Source organism: Nuphar pumila, chromosome 10 (assembly GCF_984573655.1).
Source record: "Nuphar pumila chromosome 10, dmNupPumi1.hap1.1, whole genome shotgun sequence".
In the NCBI taxonomy this organism is placed as follows: Eukaryota; Viridiplantae; Streptophyta; class Magnoliopsida; order Nymphaeales; family Nymphaeaceae; genus Nuphar; species Nuphar pumila.
Genome location: NC_143258.1, coordinates 93,617,677 through 93,633,867, shown reverse-complemented (window position 1 = coordinate 93,633,867; position 16,191 = coordinate 93,617,677). Strand labels below are relative to the sequence as shown.

Genomic DNA, 16,191 nt, shown 5'->3' with positions numbered 1-16,191 from the left:
TACTGGACCAAGAAAGACAGAAGGATCCTATTCATGTCCTCCCAAAAATTCTCCCAACGGCTCGGGCGGTGCGGACCATACATCATGGTGACCACTGCTGGCATCGGCTTATGGGGAAGAGGGATGGCGACGGATATGAAAAACATGCCTCCATCAAGCTGGTAGACTCTAAGAGACGACCTCCCAAGGACAAGGATACCGCCCGCAAAGAGCAACGATGACTTGAAAAAAGAAATTGCGCCATGCCAGATCTTATAAACTACCGAGCGATGAACCTCTGCCATCTTGGTCTCACAAATAGCGACAAGGTCAAGATTTTTCTGTCGGATCCAACTAGCAAGGAACATGCGCTTTTGAGGGCAATTCAAGCCCCTAATATTCCAGCAAAGAATCTTCATGTCAGGAAATCAGGAAAACCCCGCGAAGAGCGGATCCGCGCAGAACACCTTGAAGATAGCACAAACTGAGATGCAGAGACCTTCGAAGACTGTCGCCTACCCCTAAGGGAGGCACCCTCCCGCCCCGACGAAGAACTCCCCTCGATCGCAGATGAGAACGTCGAGGAGTCTGAGGAAGGGCCAAAGGCACCAATGTCCACCAAAGGCAAATCCTCGACGATATCAACGAACGACTCCCTCATCAGGATAGAGATGTTGTGCAACTGCGACTGAGAGAGCGAGAGATGAAGACACTGAGCTGCTACGTCCACTGAACACCCCAAGAAGGAAGATAGTTGGCTGCATTGGGAATACGGATCGACCACCGAAGATGGTGGCTGAACGGGAGAGACATCTTGCCCAACAAAACCTGACTCCCTTAATGGATGTACCGCAGTAGAAGATGAGTGGGGTCCACCAACTGCGAAGAAAGGGGATGGAGGGATGAAACTGAATGAAATTCGACATAACAGAGAGGTGCAACAACTATCATCAATAGCTGACACCACATACGAGGAACCCTCTTCGAGCAAGCAGCGTATACTAGGCGGCACCAAATCACCAAGCAGACGCAGATAAGATACCCCCGCAGGAACTGCATACGTCGAGAACTGAGTCGATGATCGAGGCAATCACACCCGAGTAGAGCAAACCTCAGGAGTAGGAGAGACGCCAAGACCCATATCCCTAGATGCCACCGAGACGCCAAAGCCCAGAGCCCTCGATGCCACCGAGGTAGAGACCACCAAGACTAAAGGCAAGGATGCATCACACCAATCAAACAGTCTCTGAGCCCCCAAATGCCAGTGGGGGGGCGATCAAAGCATAACAAACCTGATAACACTGCCAACCCCACCACAATCGAGCCCGATGCCTCGAGAAGTGTCATCTAGAGGGGGAAGACCAAAAGGAAGAGAGCCACGACCACCACCTCCCAGACGAGCCCCAACTTCCCAAGCGACTCGGGATGCCCCCCAAAGGCAACAAACAATACCGGCTATCGTGTCCACCAAATTATATGCGACAGTAGAAGAAAGCAACATGGGAACTGAAAGATGCGGATAAAAGCTGCATGCAGGCCTCAAGATAGGCTGGATAATACGCTGTAACATGTAAGCCAACACCCGAAGCTGAGGACCACTATGAAAAACGATACCCACTGGTGATATAGCCTCGAAAGGTGAGCGGATCACAGTCCATGACCCCTCAGAGATCTCAATGTGGCACAAAGCCTAGCAACGACCGAAGACGACACCACCAAGGCCAAAGACAACATCGAGCCTCGAGCAACGATAAACCCACGCACCCTCCCAAGACAAGAACAACGAGCACGAGGGCGAGGGAAAGCAAAGTTGCAACCCACCGTTCTCCTGGCCTTAAAGATGCCTTGAGTAGCAGAAAAAGGGTTGTGGAAGGATAAAAAACGTACGCCTGTTATGGAAAATCATAACACCCTCGAAACCCACCGAGCACCTAGGTGACTTCCCAGACTTGCAAAAAACACCGAAAAGGAGACCCCGAACATCCGGCAACATCACATGAGGGCATTGGGACATGCAAGGTGTCACATGATCCAGGAGAGAGAGAGAGAGAGACATGCCGACTTGGCTGTACTGGGTTCGGTGAAGCTCGCGGGCTAGGTCCAAGATCAAAAGCTGAACTATTCCACGTACATGTACTTTTAAGATGCACCTAGTCCGTGCTGATTGTTAGAAGTTTGCACATAGACACGAGTCCAGCCCAATTAGCTGGTTAGTTAGGCCTGGATCTAGTTGGGTTTCAAGTTGCACATGAATGCATAACCTGGCACATCCTGGACCAGTACCAGCCACGAGAAACCCGGGCACGTCAATTCATCTGCAAATAGACTTCATTCCATGAATTATCGTCATTATTACTCTTGAATAGCCGGTTTCATAAGTAGATCGAATAAATAAATAAGAGTTTATTTAACTTTTATATAGTTAGTTCAACACTAACACTATCATGTATAATTAATTGAAATAACCAAAATGCCCTTCAAAGCAATAACATTTTTCAAAACACAGTTATTTTTTAGGTTAAAAAAATGTTGCTTTCACTTTTTTTTTTGTCACCCCAGGATCATAGACCTAACTACGCTGGCTTTGCCTGCTTTACTTACCGTCGTTGTCCTGACAGCGTAAAACTTAGTGGGCTTATCTCTTGCCCCAAGAGAGTGGCCGCACTTTATCTTGTGCAAGGGGTGACGTCCATGGGATTTGAACCTAGACCACCTGCCTAGCCACCTTGGTTCCATCCAACTACGCCAGACCCCTTTGGGGCCAAGGTTGCTTTCACTTTTCAAATCCAGATTACTAAGCACACATTTTGTTATGTTTTGAAAAATATATTTGGCGTTTGTTTTCTTCTGCAATAAAAGATTCATCCTGCCGCTGAAAGTAAATATATATTTTCAAAAATTATCATTACCCAACGGCATTTGGGTTTTATTCCAATAAGTTGAAAGCCACTGTATAGACTCAATAAATGAGCACACATGAAAAAAAAAATGAAAAAGGAAAAAATTAAAGGAGAATGACTAGGTAAGTTTAAGTGATTATACATTTAACACTTTTGAGTGGGCCTTGATTTTTGATATATTGCATCAGAAGAGTTCACCATCCAGGGAACACCAAAATAGGATGATGGGGTTGTCACCATGTGTATATTATATGTAGAAATACTATTCTTATACGGAAACCTCTACTGGGACTCATGGTTCAAACCAATAAATACTGGCGCTTGGGGCGAATAACCAAGAAAGGCTCAGCTAGAGGAGCAAAGAAAATCTCTTATCATCAATCCATTTTCTCACTCTGCCTAGTTAATCCATAGTAAGATCCATTGAAGGAGAGAAATTCTCATTCATGGGGGAGTTTGCGTTCGGATCGGAAAGCGTATGCGACGCTTCTTCCTTGAAAGTTTGCTTCCCCTTCACAGAAAGGGAGTTCATCAATCAATATTCAGAGCTACAAGCCATCATCTTGAACAATTCAAGCATGAATATGTTTGGAAGCTGTAGTGATAACTTTGTAAACCAGGATGGTTGGCCTTCCAAGCTCTTAGCCAACAGTAACCATGATTGCACCAGCTCTTTAGCGAATTCGGCTTCGATGATTGGGGCGGGTGGCGGTATTTGTGAAAACAAATCGAAAAAGATGAAGAGGAACACTATGGTGGTGTCTGAGAGCAGCTCTGGAGTGTTTTCTGAGGAGAAAACTGCATCAAAAAATGTATGTTTGTTCATTTTTTTGTATCCAATTGATTTTTTGAGTTATTGGTATTTTTTATGGAATAAAGAAGAGCTGAACCTTCAAAAAGATGATAATGGTAGCCTTGGTTTTTATTAGAAATACCAAGACGTTTATGTGCGATAAGGTTCCTTCTGCTGTAGTGGAGCCCATATTTCTTATTATTCAAAATTTTATTCTTTACTGTATTTGAGAAAGCTTTTGAGATAACTTGGTTGAATTTTAGAAATTTCTGTTTTCTTTGTTTAATACTTATCAAAAACTGAGAGTTCTACTCTACCTTTAATTTTGACTTTGGGTGCACATGAGTTTCTGCTGCTTATTTCTTTTATTCATCAAGTATTCATCTGTTTATGTGCAAAATTCTGCAGAATTCAGGGAGAGACAAAAGAGGGAAGCATACTGTACAACAGAGTGTTGGTGGGAAGAGAAAGTCCAATAATGGCGAAGTTGAGAAACCAAAAGAAGTTATACATGTCAGAGCTAAGAGGGGCCAAGCGACAGATAGCCACAGTGTTGCAGAAAGGGTACTGCCACATAAACTACTGTAGCTATCATAAAGAATAAAGTCTTAGTTTTAGAACCACTGTACCTATCTTAAAGAAAAAACTTTTAGGCTGGTAGTAAAAATCTAAAGTTGTAGCACCAAGGATTACACTTACCAAGTTGTACATGACTATTTATAGGTAAGAAGAGAAAAAATCAATGAAAGGATGAAGTGCTTACAAGGCCTTGTTCCAGGCTGCTACAAGGTAAGAGCTCCCAGTTTGCTATTTTCTCTTTAATGTTAACAAAGGAAACATGTGCCCCAAAGGGGTTTGGCTGAGTGGGATGGGGCCAGGCTGTTTAGGTTCAAATCCCATGGGCGTCAACTCTCTCTCAGGGCAAGGGTAAGCCCACAGAGTTTTACGCTGCCAAAACATTGATCGTAAGTGCAGCAGGCAGAGCCAATGTGGCTAGATCCCTGATCTTGGGGACGTGTAAATATAAAAAAAACAAAAGAAACATGTATCTTTTTTTTCCCAAAAATATAAAGGAAACAAAACATATATGATATTTCCCATGTACATTTCAGTAAAAAAAATTCAAAGCAACCTTTTTCATTAATAATGATTATAGCATGGGTCCTGATGATGACGTTTACTTGTCAGACAATGGGCATGGCCGTCATGCTAGATGAGATAATTAACTACGTGCAGTCACTGCAGAACCAAGTTGAGGTAAGAAAGGATTAGAGAACACAGTTTTCCTTTTCTGAGGAAGTGAAAATCTTTTGAAGGCATTATATTAATTCACTTTTCCTTTTCGTGTCTTCCCTTTCTTTAGTTCCTATCTATGAAATTATCAGCAGCAAGCTCTTGCTATGACTTCAACATGGACATTGATGCTAGCCAAATACATCAGGTGAGCAATTGAAGGTATATAAAGATAAATTGCAATAAGGCTCATCTTTAGTTACTCACCTTTGATGATTGTCATCCATTTTCATATGGGTGGTGCACAACAAGAATCTGTCTGCGAGGGGCCCATTACAAGCTGGGTGCCATCAATTTAGAAATGGACACTGTTTGACACGTGTCATGTCCTTTGTCTTTTGTCGACGATGCTGGGGAGTAACTGAAATAATGATTGCATTTTGTGGGATCACTAGCAATAAGCTACAGTTAACAGACACTTGATTAAATTCAAAATGAGAGCTGAAGTTCACTTTATTCTTTATATTGGACCATTAAAAAACCTCTTAAATTTGGGAATCCGGCCCATATGCTATTGAAGAAGGACAACAAAAGGGTACACTTAATACGTGCACATTGCAAGAAAAACAAGAGAGATGGTACTGACATGTTCCTCTTCATTGGTACACATTCTTAAATGCTTTGCTACACGCAGTGTACACATTTTTTTTTGAATGAAGGTAAATAATTCATTAGAAAGGCTTAGATACGAGGGGGTGATGAGATGTCACCCCCATGAAGAAGAAGAAAAGCATAGGTGGGAGAAGATAAAAGTATGTGAATGCTAACCTATCCTATTCCTCCCAATCCAAGACAAATCCGAGTTCAGCCATTTTAATTCAGCCCTGGACTTCAGTTCCCCTCTGATCTTTGAGTGAATAATCTTCATGTGGTTTGATCTGTTTCTGCAAATACGTTTATTTCTTTCAAACCAAACAGCTCGCCATGCTATAAGCAACCAGCACCTCCATATGAATTTCCATTTAGTTCCTCTCCCATTTAATTGCCTTGCAATGAGAAGCTCTCAGAAAAAAAGCCTGAAGCTCCCAAAATACATTCAGGTGTACAAATTAATCTCCATATTCGTGGAATGTGGGTGGATCTCTCTTTTCTTTGACCTACCAAAATGACTTTAAATAATTACTAGCGTGTCTAAAAAATGTTACTGTTTTAGTCTCTGATGAGGAAATAAAATGTCCCACCAGGTTGGGTTTGAGAAGAGATGTTCACAGATTTAGAGATAGAACTAGGCTTACTTGTTATCTAGTTACTAGGGCATCCACATCTAGGTCTTGTATTATCTATGGATTATACAAGTCCCCAAATATCCAGCAATATCTCCAGATGAGTTGGGGACAATCTTGAGATTGATGGCAAGTGTAAAGACCCATTTGAAAAAAGGCAGAAGATTTGGTCTAAAAGGGAAGTTCCTTTCAAGAATGTGCCTGATTTCACAATATTGGTTTCCTATTAGTCATAATAACATAGATATCATAATAGTGATAACATTGATAAAAATATTAAATCTTCCTTCAAAAAGAATAAGGTCCAAATCCAAGCATTTCATGGTTAAGGCATCTGGGCCACTAATTAATTACATCCAGCCATAACCTTAAAAGAAAAAAAAAAGGAAATTAAGCATGTTTTATTTGTTTGATAACATCAAAATAGCACTAATATTAAAGCCTCTGTGTTCTACAGAAATCTAACTTATTCTGCCATTCACTGCGTTCATAAATATTTTAAATTTTTTTAACTACATAATGATGACTGGATCTCATTAATGCAGGCTAGAAGTCGCTGAGACTCCCGGGACCAGATGGTGGCAAAAGACGGACATGGTGGCCTCCTCAACTTCAACTCAACATTCCCCCTCTGACTAAAAAATTGGCCCTCTCTCTCTCTCTCTCTCTCCTGAAGCTAATAGATGTAAACTCTCAGGTAAAACTGAGTAACGTGTTCACAGAATATATAGAAATGAATTTTCAATACATGTATTCTTGTAGTCCATATAGAATTCCTCCTTGGTAATGCTCAGCTCACTGATTTAGATCATTCTCGAACAATTAAAATTAAGAGTCTAATTCAAGCCATGGTAAACTAACATCATATGTTGCATAGCACGGGCCTGTGTGGATGGCCGTGTCTGTGTGGATGGAGAGGAATAACAGAATTTTCAGAGGATCACAGGCATCCATTCTCGGTATGCTGCAGACCTTTAGATGCCTATTACAAGAACGCCTAATGCTCAAATGTTCGGGAACTGACATCAAATGGGTTGGTGAACGATGCATCGGACGGTCATTGGTGGCTCGCAGCTAGTCTCTGTATTTTCTCATTTTTTCTGTTCTTCATGACATGTAATTGGAACTTTGGTGATTACTCGTCACCTGTTCCAGTCTATATTTTTCTAATACTTTAATACATTATCCTCTTAAAAAAAAACGTGATGGTTAAGGCGACGCATGATTGGATGTTTTTCTCAGCATAACCCATGATTACTTCAACTCCGTGTGAATATATATGAGGAAAGTGTGTGAAAAGATCAGGTGCAAGCCCAAATATTTGTGCATTAAGCACCTGATCACCCTCCATCTTTGTACAGGGTCTGTCAGTTGTGGGGCCCAAGGCCTGATGGAGGGCAATCAGGTGCTTAATGTACAAATATTTGTGCAATCATATTGCACCCGATCATGACTCAAAGTATGTATGCCCATGTTAAAGTGCTAAAAGTTGGTGATCTTTGGGTTTTCCTTACCAAGGAAGGAGCCTGTCTATTTGAGTTTCTAACAAAACTGCTCTTTTGACGCCTTGGACAGGCCTGTCTATTTGAGTTTCTAACAAAACTGCTCTTTTGACACCTTGGACAGGTTTTCTCACTGTACGACAATGATGCATTTTTCGTGCATGTGTGTTTCTTGTGGTTTGAAAACCATAAAAATCACAAGTAGCTAGCTCGCATTGTAACAGAACAGACCAAAAAAGGTACTCTGTAAATCTAAAATAGATCGTTCATCATGTTCTCATCCACTGGCATGCTCGTGATCTTCTGAAATGTGTCACTTTCTATAAAATTGTGGGCAAGCATAAGGTCCTTGACTCCATGGTTAGTGTGAATACTCATCTGGGAGGATAGAAATATACGCCCCCGATTGTTTATATTTATCCCTGTGAGATAAACACGCGACAGTAGAACTTTCAAGAATATTACATCTTCCACTAGTATACTACACCACCTTTTTTTTTATTATGATCAAGTTGCCCACCGAAGCGGATAATCTTCAAGTGAGATCACCGATATCTAAACGTTTTGGTAGCCCACCAGTTAAAAGCACTCACACACCCGTTGGGAATCGAACCTAGGACGAAGGGCTTAGCACCTTCTCTCCAGGTCTGCTGCCACTTGGGCAACCCAGGCGGGTGTCACTAGTATACTGCACCACTTAATTACCAATCACCAGCAAGATTATCAAAACAAGAGTTTAATTGCCAAGTTGTCGCTACCATTTGGAAAGAATATGGACATCCGTTTTTGGCTAGAGAGAGAGAGAGAGAGAGAGAGAGAGAGAGAGAGAGAGAGAGAGAGAGAGAGAGAGCTTAATTTGGCCTACCTAATGCCACTTTGGCTACTTACTCTTGCTGGCACATTCGGACACATGACATGGCTCAATTTGCACCACACAGCACACTGTAGACATGAGTTTGACTGCATCGGACACAGTTAAACTTGTATCCTCTACAATCAGGTCCAACTTTGGACAAAAAGAACAGGCACTCTGTGCGATTTCAAAAAGGAGTACGTATATATGGCGCGCTTCACCAACCACGTATCTGTACGTACCTGTTTATGTCTTTGTGACGTAGTTTTTTGGGTGGGGGAGGTGGTGGTGGAAGTGGTGGGAGGGTGGCATGTCCTTGTGACAGACAAAAACCAACCAAACTTTGTGAGTCGCTGTCTCAACCAGAGACGTACCATGCAAGGGGATTCGATGTCACATTTTCTTTTGTGCAGTTACATTGCACGGAATCCCTGCTCCTGAGTGCCATTGGTATCATCGATAGGATTGACATTGGATCTTTCTTAATTGACAGAGTAACACCTTGGGGCACGTTTAAAAGTGAGAAAGAGGTAGAAAAAGTGATATAAAATGGAAAATCGGTATGAACTTTTTGACCCAAGCAGGTTATATGTCCCCCCCTCCCCCCGAACATGCAGGTGTGTCTTCGGGGGTCCGAATGAGCTCCACGTATGGAAGCATGTGGGGACTCGTATCCCCGTGTGTGTCAGCATCAGTTAACATCGAAGTTCGATGCGGTTGCAAAGAGTTAAATACCCTTTCTCGCCATTCCTGCCATGAAACGATGATTTTAGAAAAGGATAAAAATGTCCTCTATCTAGAAAAGAGAGGATGATTTTAATTCTTTAAAGTCCAAACATTCTGTTTTCACCCTAAGCAGTAAAGTCCTCTGCTATAACAGGAGCTCCTCGCAATATTTTGCCCTAAATGTTCCAGATCACCCTTTGACAATGCACCATCTGCTGTAACAGGAGCTCCTTTTGACGATGCACCTTTTGTCATCGTTTGCTGCCGTCGAAGCACCCTTTACCATCGTCTGCTGTCGTTGGAGCACTCTTTGTCGTCGTCTGTTACCGTCAGACCACTCTTTCTCATCGTCTATTGCTGCCAAAGCACCCTTTGTCGTCATTTGCTCATGAGAAATAAAACTACTAGAGAAATCAATATTTTGTCTATTGTTCATTATGATACCAGGGTGCAAGTGTCAAACTGAGTAGACAGAGAATAACGATTTACAATAAAGATAATGGTGACAACATCAAACTGAGTAGACAAAGAACAATAATTTATAATAGAGATCGGATTAAAGAGTAACGATTTACAGTAGAGCAGATCAGAGAGTAGTGATTCATAGTAGAAATCAGATAAGAGAATAGTGATTTACAGTAGAATTCATATCAGAGAGTAGTGATTTACAGTAGAAAACAGATCAAAGAGTAGCATTTTATTATAGAAATCATATAAAAAACTAGTGATTTACAATAGAAATGAGATCAGAGAGTAGCGATTTATAGTAGAAATCAGATCAAAGAGTAGCAATTTATAGCAGAGATCAGATCATAAAGTAGCGATTTATAGTAGAAACTAGATCGGAGAGTAGCGATTTACAGTAGAGATCAAATCTGATCTCTACTGTAAATCACTACTCTATGATCTGATCTCTACTATAAATTGCTACTCTCTGATCTGATTTCTACTGTAAATTGCTACTCTTTGATCTAATCTCTACTATAAATCGCTATTCTCTGATCTCATTTGCTACTATAAATTGTTACTCTTTGATCTGATTTTTATTATAAATCGCTACTCTTTGATCTGATTTCTATCGTAAATCGCTATTCTCTGATTTAATCTTTAATGTAAATCGCTACTCTTTGATCTGATTTCTATTGTAAATCGCTACTCTCTGATCTAATTTCTACTGTAAATCCTTATTCTCTCATCTGATTTCTACTGTAAATAGCTACTCTCCGATATGATTTCTACTATAAATCACTACTCTCTGATCTAATTTTTACTATAAATCGCTGCTCTCTGATCTGGTCTCTATTGTAAATCACTGCTCTCTGTCTACTCAGTTCGACGCTGCCACCATTATTTCTGTTGTAAATCGCTATTCTTTAACTACTCAGTTCGTCGCTTACACCCTGGTATCATGATGAACAATAGACAAAATGACGATTCCTTTGGTAGTTCAACTATTTTTCATTAGTAGACGACGATAAAGGGTGCTTCGACAATAATAAACGACGGCAAAGGGTGCTCCGAAAACAATAGATGATAATAAAGGGTGCTCTGACGGCAACAGACGATGACAAATGGTGCATCGTTAAAGGGCGATCATGTTACAACAGATGGTGCATTGTCAAATGGTGATCCAGAACGTAGACTCACGGAAATGTGGAAAGCTATTTATGGGAGGACATTTTTGTCAAATACATATCTATCTTTTAGAGACTCTCATTTTTACAGAAGAAATTACCAAAATATTCATATTGTTCATCGTCGAGTTTATTTCCTACTGCAAAGCGATTCTATATACAGCTGAGGATACTTCCTCTCCAAACAAATAAGCTCATTAGTAATGGAAGCCAACTGCACCATTTTCCTCGAACTGAGGCTGATTCTTAGAGACTCTAGCAATGATGTACTCTTGAGAATATGCTTCACAAACTTCAGCTTAGGCACTGTCCCCTTGAAGGAGCCGATGAGTTATATGATAAATCACTTTTACGATATAGGAATGAACCGAAAAATGTTTTGTAACACAAGGCTAAACGAGAAGGCGACAATGTATTATAACACAAACTAAAAACCAAGGCAATGATAAGAGTCACGAAAATGTGCAAAGCTATTTATGGAAGGACATTTTTGTCAAACAGATATCTATTTTATGGGAGAACATTTCTGTCAAACACATATCTACCTTTTTTATATGTTATTTTTTTATAAAATTGTCATGGGTAACATTGACATATGAATTATCGTGGGTCCCAAGATATTCCTCCATATACACCGAAACATGCAAATTTGTCTTCGGGAGAGAACACACAACACCCCTTTTTAACCCTTTCAAAAGAGAAAGACTTTTTCCCTGAGAGTGTTTTTCTAAAAAAGTACACTTTTTGATAGTAAACATTCCTCCTACCAATAGAAAATTTCTTTTACACTTTCCAGTGCCCATTTCACATCTCACCCCCACCCACCATCTCACTGTCACCATCCACAACTATTACCACCACCCTCTTCCTCCTCTCTCTCATTTTTTTTATATTTTCTCTCTCTGTTTTTTTTTCATCCTACATAAACAAGCCAAAAACTTTCTGTCAAAAAACTTCTCATATAAAAAACTATCATAGGCAAAACTTTCTTTTCCTATTAGAGTTTTTCACCCATTTCACATCTCACCACCACTACCACCACACACCATCTCACCGTCACCATCCATCTCGCCACCACCCTCTTCTTTCTCTCTCTCATTTTTTTATATTTTCTCACTCTGTTTTTTTCATCCTACATAAACAAGCCAAAAACTTTCTTTTGAAAAACTTCTCATATAAAAAACTCTCATAGGCAAAACTTTCTTTTCCTAAGAGAGTTTTTTCCTCTTCCAAACGTGCCCTTAAGTGCAGCAAAAACTCTTCAGGTACCACTTATTGAGAATAAAAAAGGAAAAAATCCGTGTAAATATAACATTACATAGCATGTAATTGTGTGTGAGTGTGTTTTTTAGAACCTTATTCCATCCTTAAGATACACATTGAGATCAGCATCCAAAACGTTCTTAATGGCCATTTATCGAAAATCATGTGTATATTCAGCTATGCATTAAAAATGTTCTTAAAATACCTGATATTTTTTACCATCAGCCCACCACATCTAGTACATGACTTTTTAAACGTGCTGGAATTTATCGGTTGGGAAAATGCACCTTTTAAGAGTCGACATGTGGCAATCTTGCTAGTTAACTTGTGAATCTGTACTCTTTATTCAAAACAAATTTGTTAACGTGTACTATGACCGTAGATAAAGCACCCACATGGTATTTTGCAGTTAAGAGAAAGGAATCAAAGTCGACCACTTAATGTCTGTGGGTAGATACGTAACTGATCAATTATATCAATCCCCACCCACAGATATCACTTGAAAACAGTGCATCTAACTTGCCAACTAAGTAAGTGGAGCTCACACACCTCTATCAAGTGGATGTGCAGTGGGGATTCAATATAACCAACTCTTTCTATTATATACAATATGGCCTTATTTCCTCTAACTCGCATGGAAGGACAAATGCATAGAGATATACACAAACTCTCATGAGTTCGAGGAGAATGGTAGTTTCCTCATTTTATGCCTATTAAGAAGGTGGGAGAGAGGTGCTTACACATATTCAATCGAGAATGGTGAACGAGTTTATTAGAACGATCCAGTAGAAAGCGCTTGTGGACCAGTTTGCTCGTCTTTCCCTTTTTCTTCATTGAACAACGTTTTTTTGAAGATGGAAGTGGCACGATGAGGGGAGGATTGTGAAAAGATTTGCACAATATAATAAAACTCGGATTTTTCTCATTGTGTTTCTCTGAGATAGCCGAGTAATGTATATATAGCCATACAATTCAAAGTACAATAGATGATGACAACATTATCGTTTTCGATAGTTCTTATCAGAAACGATAATGAACAGATTATTATAGGACTCTTTAACGATAACAAACTGATATACAGAAGTCCTCATTTGGACTCTTTAACAATAACCGACTGGTGTACACGATAACCGACTGGTGTGCGCGAGTCCTCATTTGAACTTACTCTTGTATATGGTTTATCTGGAGGAACTTTATGTATTTTTGAGAGTCCATGTCTGCTTGAGTCTGTATTGATTGAAAGTTCACGACTTCTTGAAACTGTAGAGTCCATATCCAAAAATGGATTCTTAACACGCCCCTGCAAGCTCATCGTGGGGTCAACTACGTTGAGCTTGTCACGAAGAAAGGCAAACCGAGAAAATGGAAGTGGTTTAGTCAAGCCATCAGCCAGTTGATCAGAAGAGTGAACAAACTGTACCTGAAAATGTCCTTTTTGCATATGATCATGGACAAAGTGAAAGTCAATTTCAACATGTTTAGTACGAGCATGGAAAACTGGATTGGCAGCGAGGTATAGAGCTCCCAGGTTATCACACTACATAATCGATGGTGAAGTGGGCTTACAACCAAGCTCATGTAGGAGGGAATTGAGCCAAAGAATATCCGATGCAACACAGGCGAGAGACTTGTATTCGGCTTCAATGCGCTAGAGCGAGCGATAGTTTTTTGCTTGCGGGATGACCAAAAGACTAAGTTGGTTCATAGAAATATGACAAAGCCACTCGTAGACTTGCGATCATCCAGACTGCCAGCCCAATCAGCATCCGAAAAGGCACTAAGTTGATGAGAAGAGGACTGTAGGAGCAACAGACCATGATGAATCGTGGCTTTGATGTAGCGGAGTATCCATTTAACGGTGGACCACTGAGCAACCGTGGGTTGGTGCATGACCTGACATACTTTGTTAACTGCAAAGGCAATGTTAGGCCTTGTGATAGTAAGGTACTGAAGGCCACCCACAATGCTTCGATAGAACGAGAAATCATGGCACAATGGAGAATCATCTTTAGACAACCGAGTTGTGGAACAGAGAGGCGTTGAAACTGGTTTTGCATCAACCATGGTGGCACAATGGAGTAGGTTGAGTGCACAAGCATGTTGAGAAAGAAGCAGTCCTAACGAGCCATAAATAACTGCAATACCAAGAAAATAATTTAGACGACCAAGATCTTTGATGGAAAAGGCAAGACTGAGTTGTCGAATTAGTTGTTGAATAGCAATAGTAGAACTTTCAATAATGATAATATCATCAACATAAACCAAGATATATAGAGTCAACCCACAATCTTGAAGAATAAACAATGAGGCATTAGAGAGAGAGTTGGGAAACCCGCGAGACTAAAGATAAGAACTAAGGCGTTGGTACCAGGCACGAGAAGCTTGCTTGAGACCATACAAGGTTAGGTCTAACTTGCACACATGGCAAGGGAAAATAGGCTCTTCAAAGCCAGATGGTTGGGTCATATAGACATCTTTAGACAGAAGGCCGTTTAGAAAAGCATTATTAAAGTCCAACTAATGTATAGGCCATCCTGACGAAACTGCGAGGACAAGAACAACACAAATAGTGGTGGGTTTGACAACGAGACTAAAGGTCTCAAAAAAATCAACACCTTTCTCTTGATAAAAGCCCTTAGCAACAAGATGAGTCTTGTAACGAGCTACAAAACCATCAACATGTCGTTTAATATGAAAGACCCATTTGAAGCCAACAATGTTATAATGAGGTTTGGGGGTACAAGATGCTAGGTGTGGTTAAGAGGAAGAGCGTGAAACTCTTCTTCCATAGCCTTGCACCATTTAGGATCAAAGTTGGCTTGTTTGAATGTAGTGGGTTCATGAGTAAGAAGAGTAACACTAAAGCAAGAAAGAGACAAAGGATATCGGGTGGTGGTGAAAGCACATTGTTTAAGAGAATTTGTCATAGAACGGGTGATCGGTGGGGGGGGGGAGTGGAAGAGGGTCGGAAGGGGGTAAAATGATGGGAGGAGGAAGAACCCACACGAGAAGGGTAGATGAAGACTGTGATGAGGAAGAGGGGAGCCCAATAACAGATTCATCAAAGAAAACATGATGAGAAATATAAAGACGAGACTGGACGTGATCAAAACAAATGTAGCCTTTATGGCGAGAGGCATAGCCAAGAAAAATACAGGGGGTAGTCTTAGGCTGAAACTGTGTGGAGCGGTAAGGGGTTAGAAGAGAATAACAACAGGCTCCAAAAATACGAAGATGACTATAGTTGGGGGTCATGTGGAAAAGAACCTCATACGAGCTTTTGCGGTTAAGGACAAGAGTTGAGAGACGATTAGTAAGATAGACTGCAACTCAAAAGGCATCAACCCAAAAGGACTCAGACAGTGAAGAGCTGTGTAACAGACTTAGGCGGTTTCAACAACATGCCGATGCTTGCGCTACGCAAGGCCATTTTACTCAGGTGTGTGAGGACACAAAAAATAATAAAGAATACTGTTGTTGCTCAAAAAGATTTCAAAGTCACGGCTGGAGAACTCTCCTCCATTATCGGACTGAAAGGTGCGAATAGAGAGTTGTAGTTGGTTTTCCATAATATTTTTAAAGTTCTTAAAGCAGTAAAAAACTTGGAACTTAGTTTGTAAAGGAAAAAGCTAAGTAAACCAAGAAAATCATCTACTAAAAGAAGATAAAAGCGAAACCCTTCTCTTGAAGATACTGGTGTTGCCCCCCATACATCAGCATGTAAGAGTTTGAGAGGGGATAAAGTAAAGAAGCAAGATTTTCCAAACGGGAGTTTGTGAGCTTTGCCAATAAGACAACTCTCACACTCTTTTATTTTATCATGCTTATTGAGAGAAATAAAATGTTTAGATTGTAAATAGGAAATTATCTTTTTATTGGCATGACTAAGACGTTGGTGCCAGGTCTAGAAGGATGCCACTTTTCCAGCATAAACCGCCACCTGCAGTGTATCATCAACTTTGGATTTCAGTCCCCGGAGGCGAATCTTGTCTGTCTGTTGATCCTTAACATGAAATTCAAAAGGA

The 16,191-nt window shown here is 40.6% G+C and overlaps 1 protein-coding gene across 2 annotated transcripts; it reads left to right on the top strand.

The window, feature by feature from the left end:
* The first annotated feature begins 3,225 nt into the window (after window positions 1–3,225).
* LOC149827398 (transcription factor BEE 3-like) lies at window positions 3,226–7,410 on the top strand. Of its 2 annotated transcripts, none has more exons than XM_090020306.1 (6): window positions 3,226–3,691; window positions 4,081–4,236; window positions 4,396–4,461; window positions 4,861–4,929; window positions 5,036–5,113; window positions 6,734–7,410. In XM_090020306.1, exons 1-6 carry the CDS (start codon window positions 3,326–3,328, stop codon window positions 6,746–6,748), a joined length of 750 nt encoding a protein of 249 aa, XP_089876432.1. In that variant the 5' UTR covers window positions 3,226–3,325; the 3' UTR covers window positions 6,749–7,410. The 2 variants fall into 2 exon arrangements, with proteins under 2 accessions (XP_089876432.1, XP_089876433.1); XM_090020307.1 differs by having other exon boundaries at window positions 5,036–5,127.
* Window positions 7,411–16,191: the final 8,781 nt, after the last annotated feature.

Coding starts and splice junctions, on each gene's coding strand:
- LOC149827398 (XM_090020306.1), top strand. CDS start 3,326: ATGGGGGAGTTTGCGTTCGGATCGGAAAGCGTATGCGACGCTTCTTCC. Junction 3,692..4,080: donor AGAAAACTGCATCAAAAAAT/GTATGTTTGTTC, acceptor AAAATTCTGCAG/AATTCAGGGAGAGACAAAAG. Junction 4,462..4,860: donor TTGTTCCAGGCTGCTACAAG/GTAAGAGCTCCC, acceptor TTTACTTGTCAG/ACAATGGGCATGGCCGTCAT.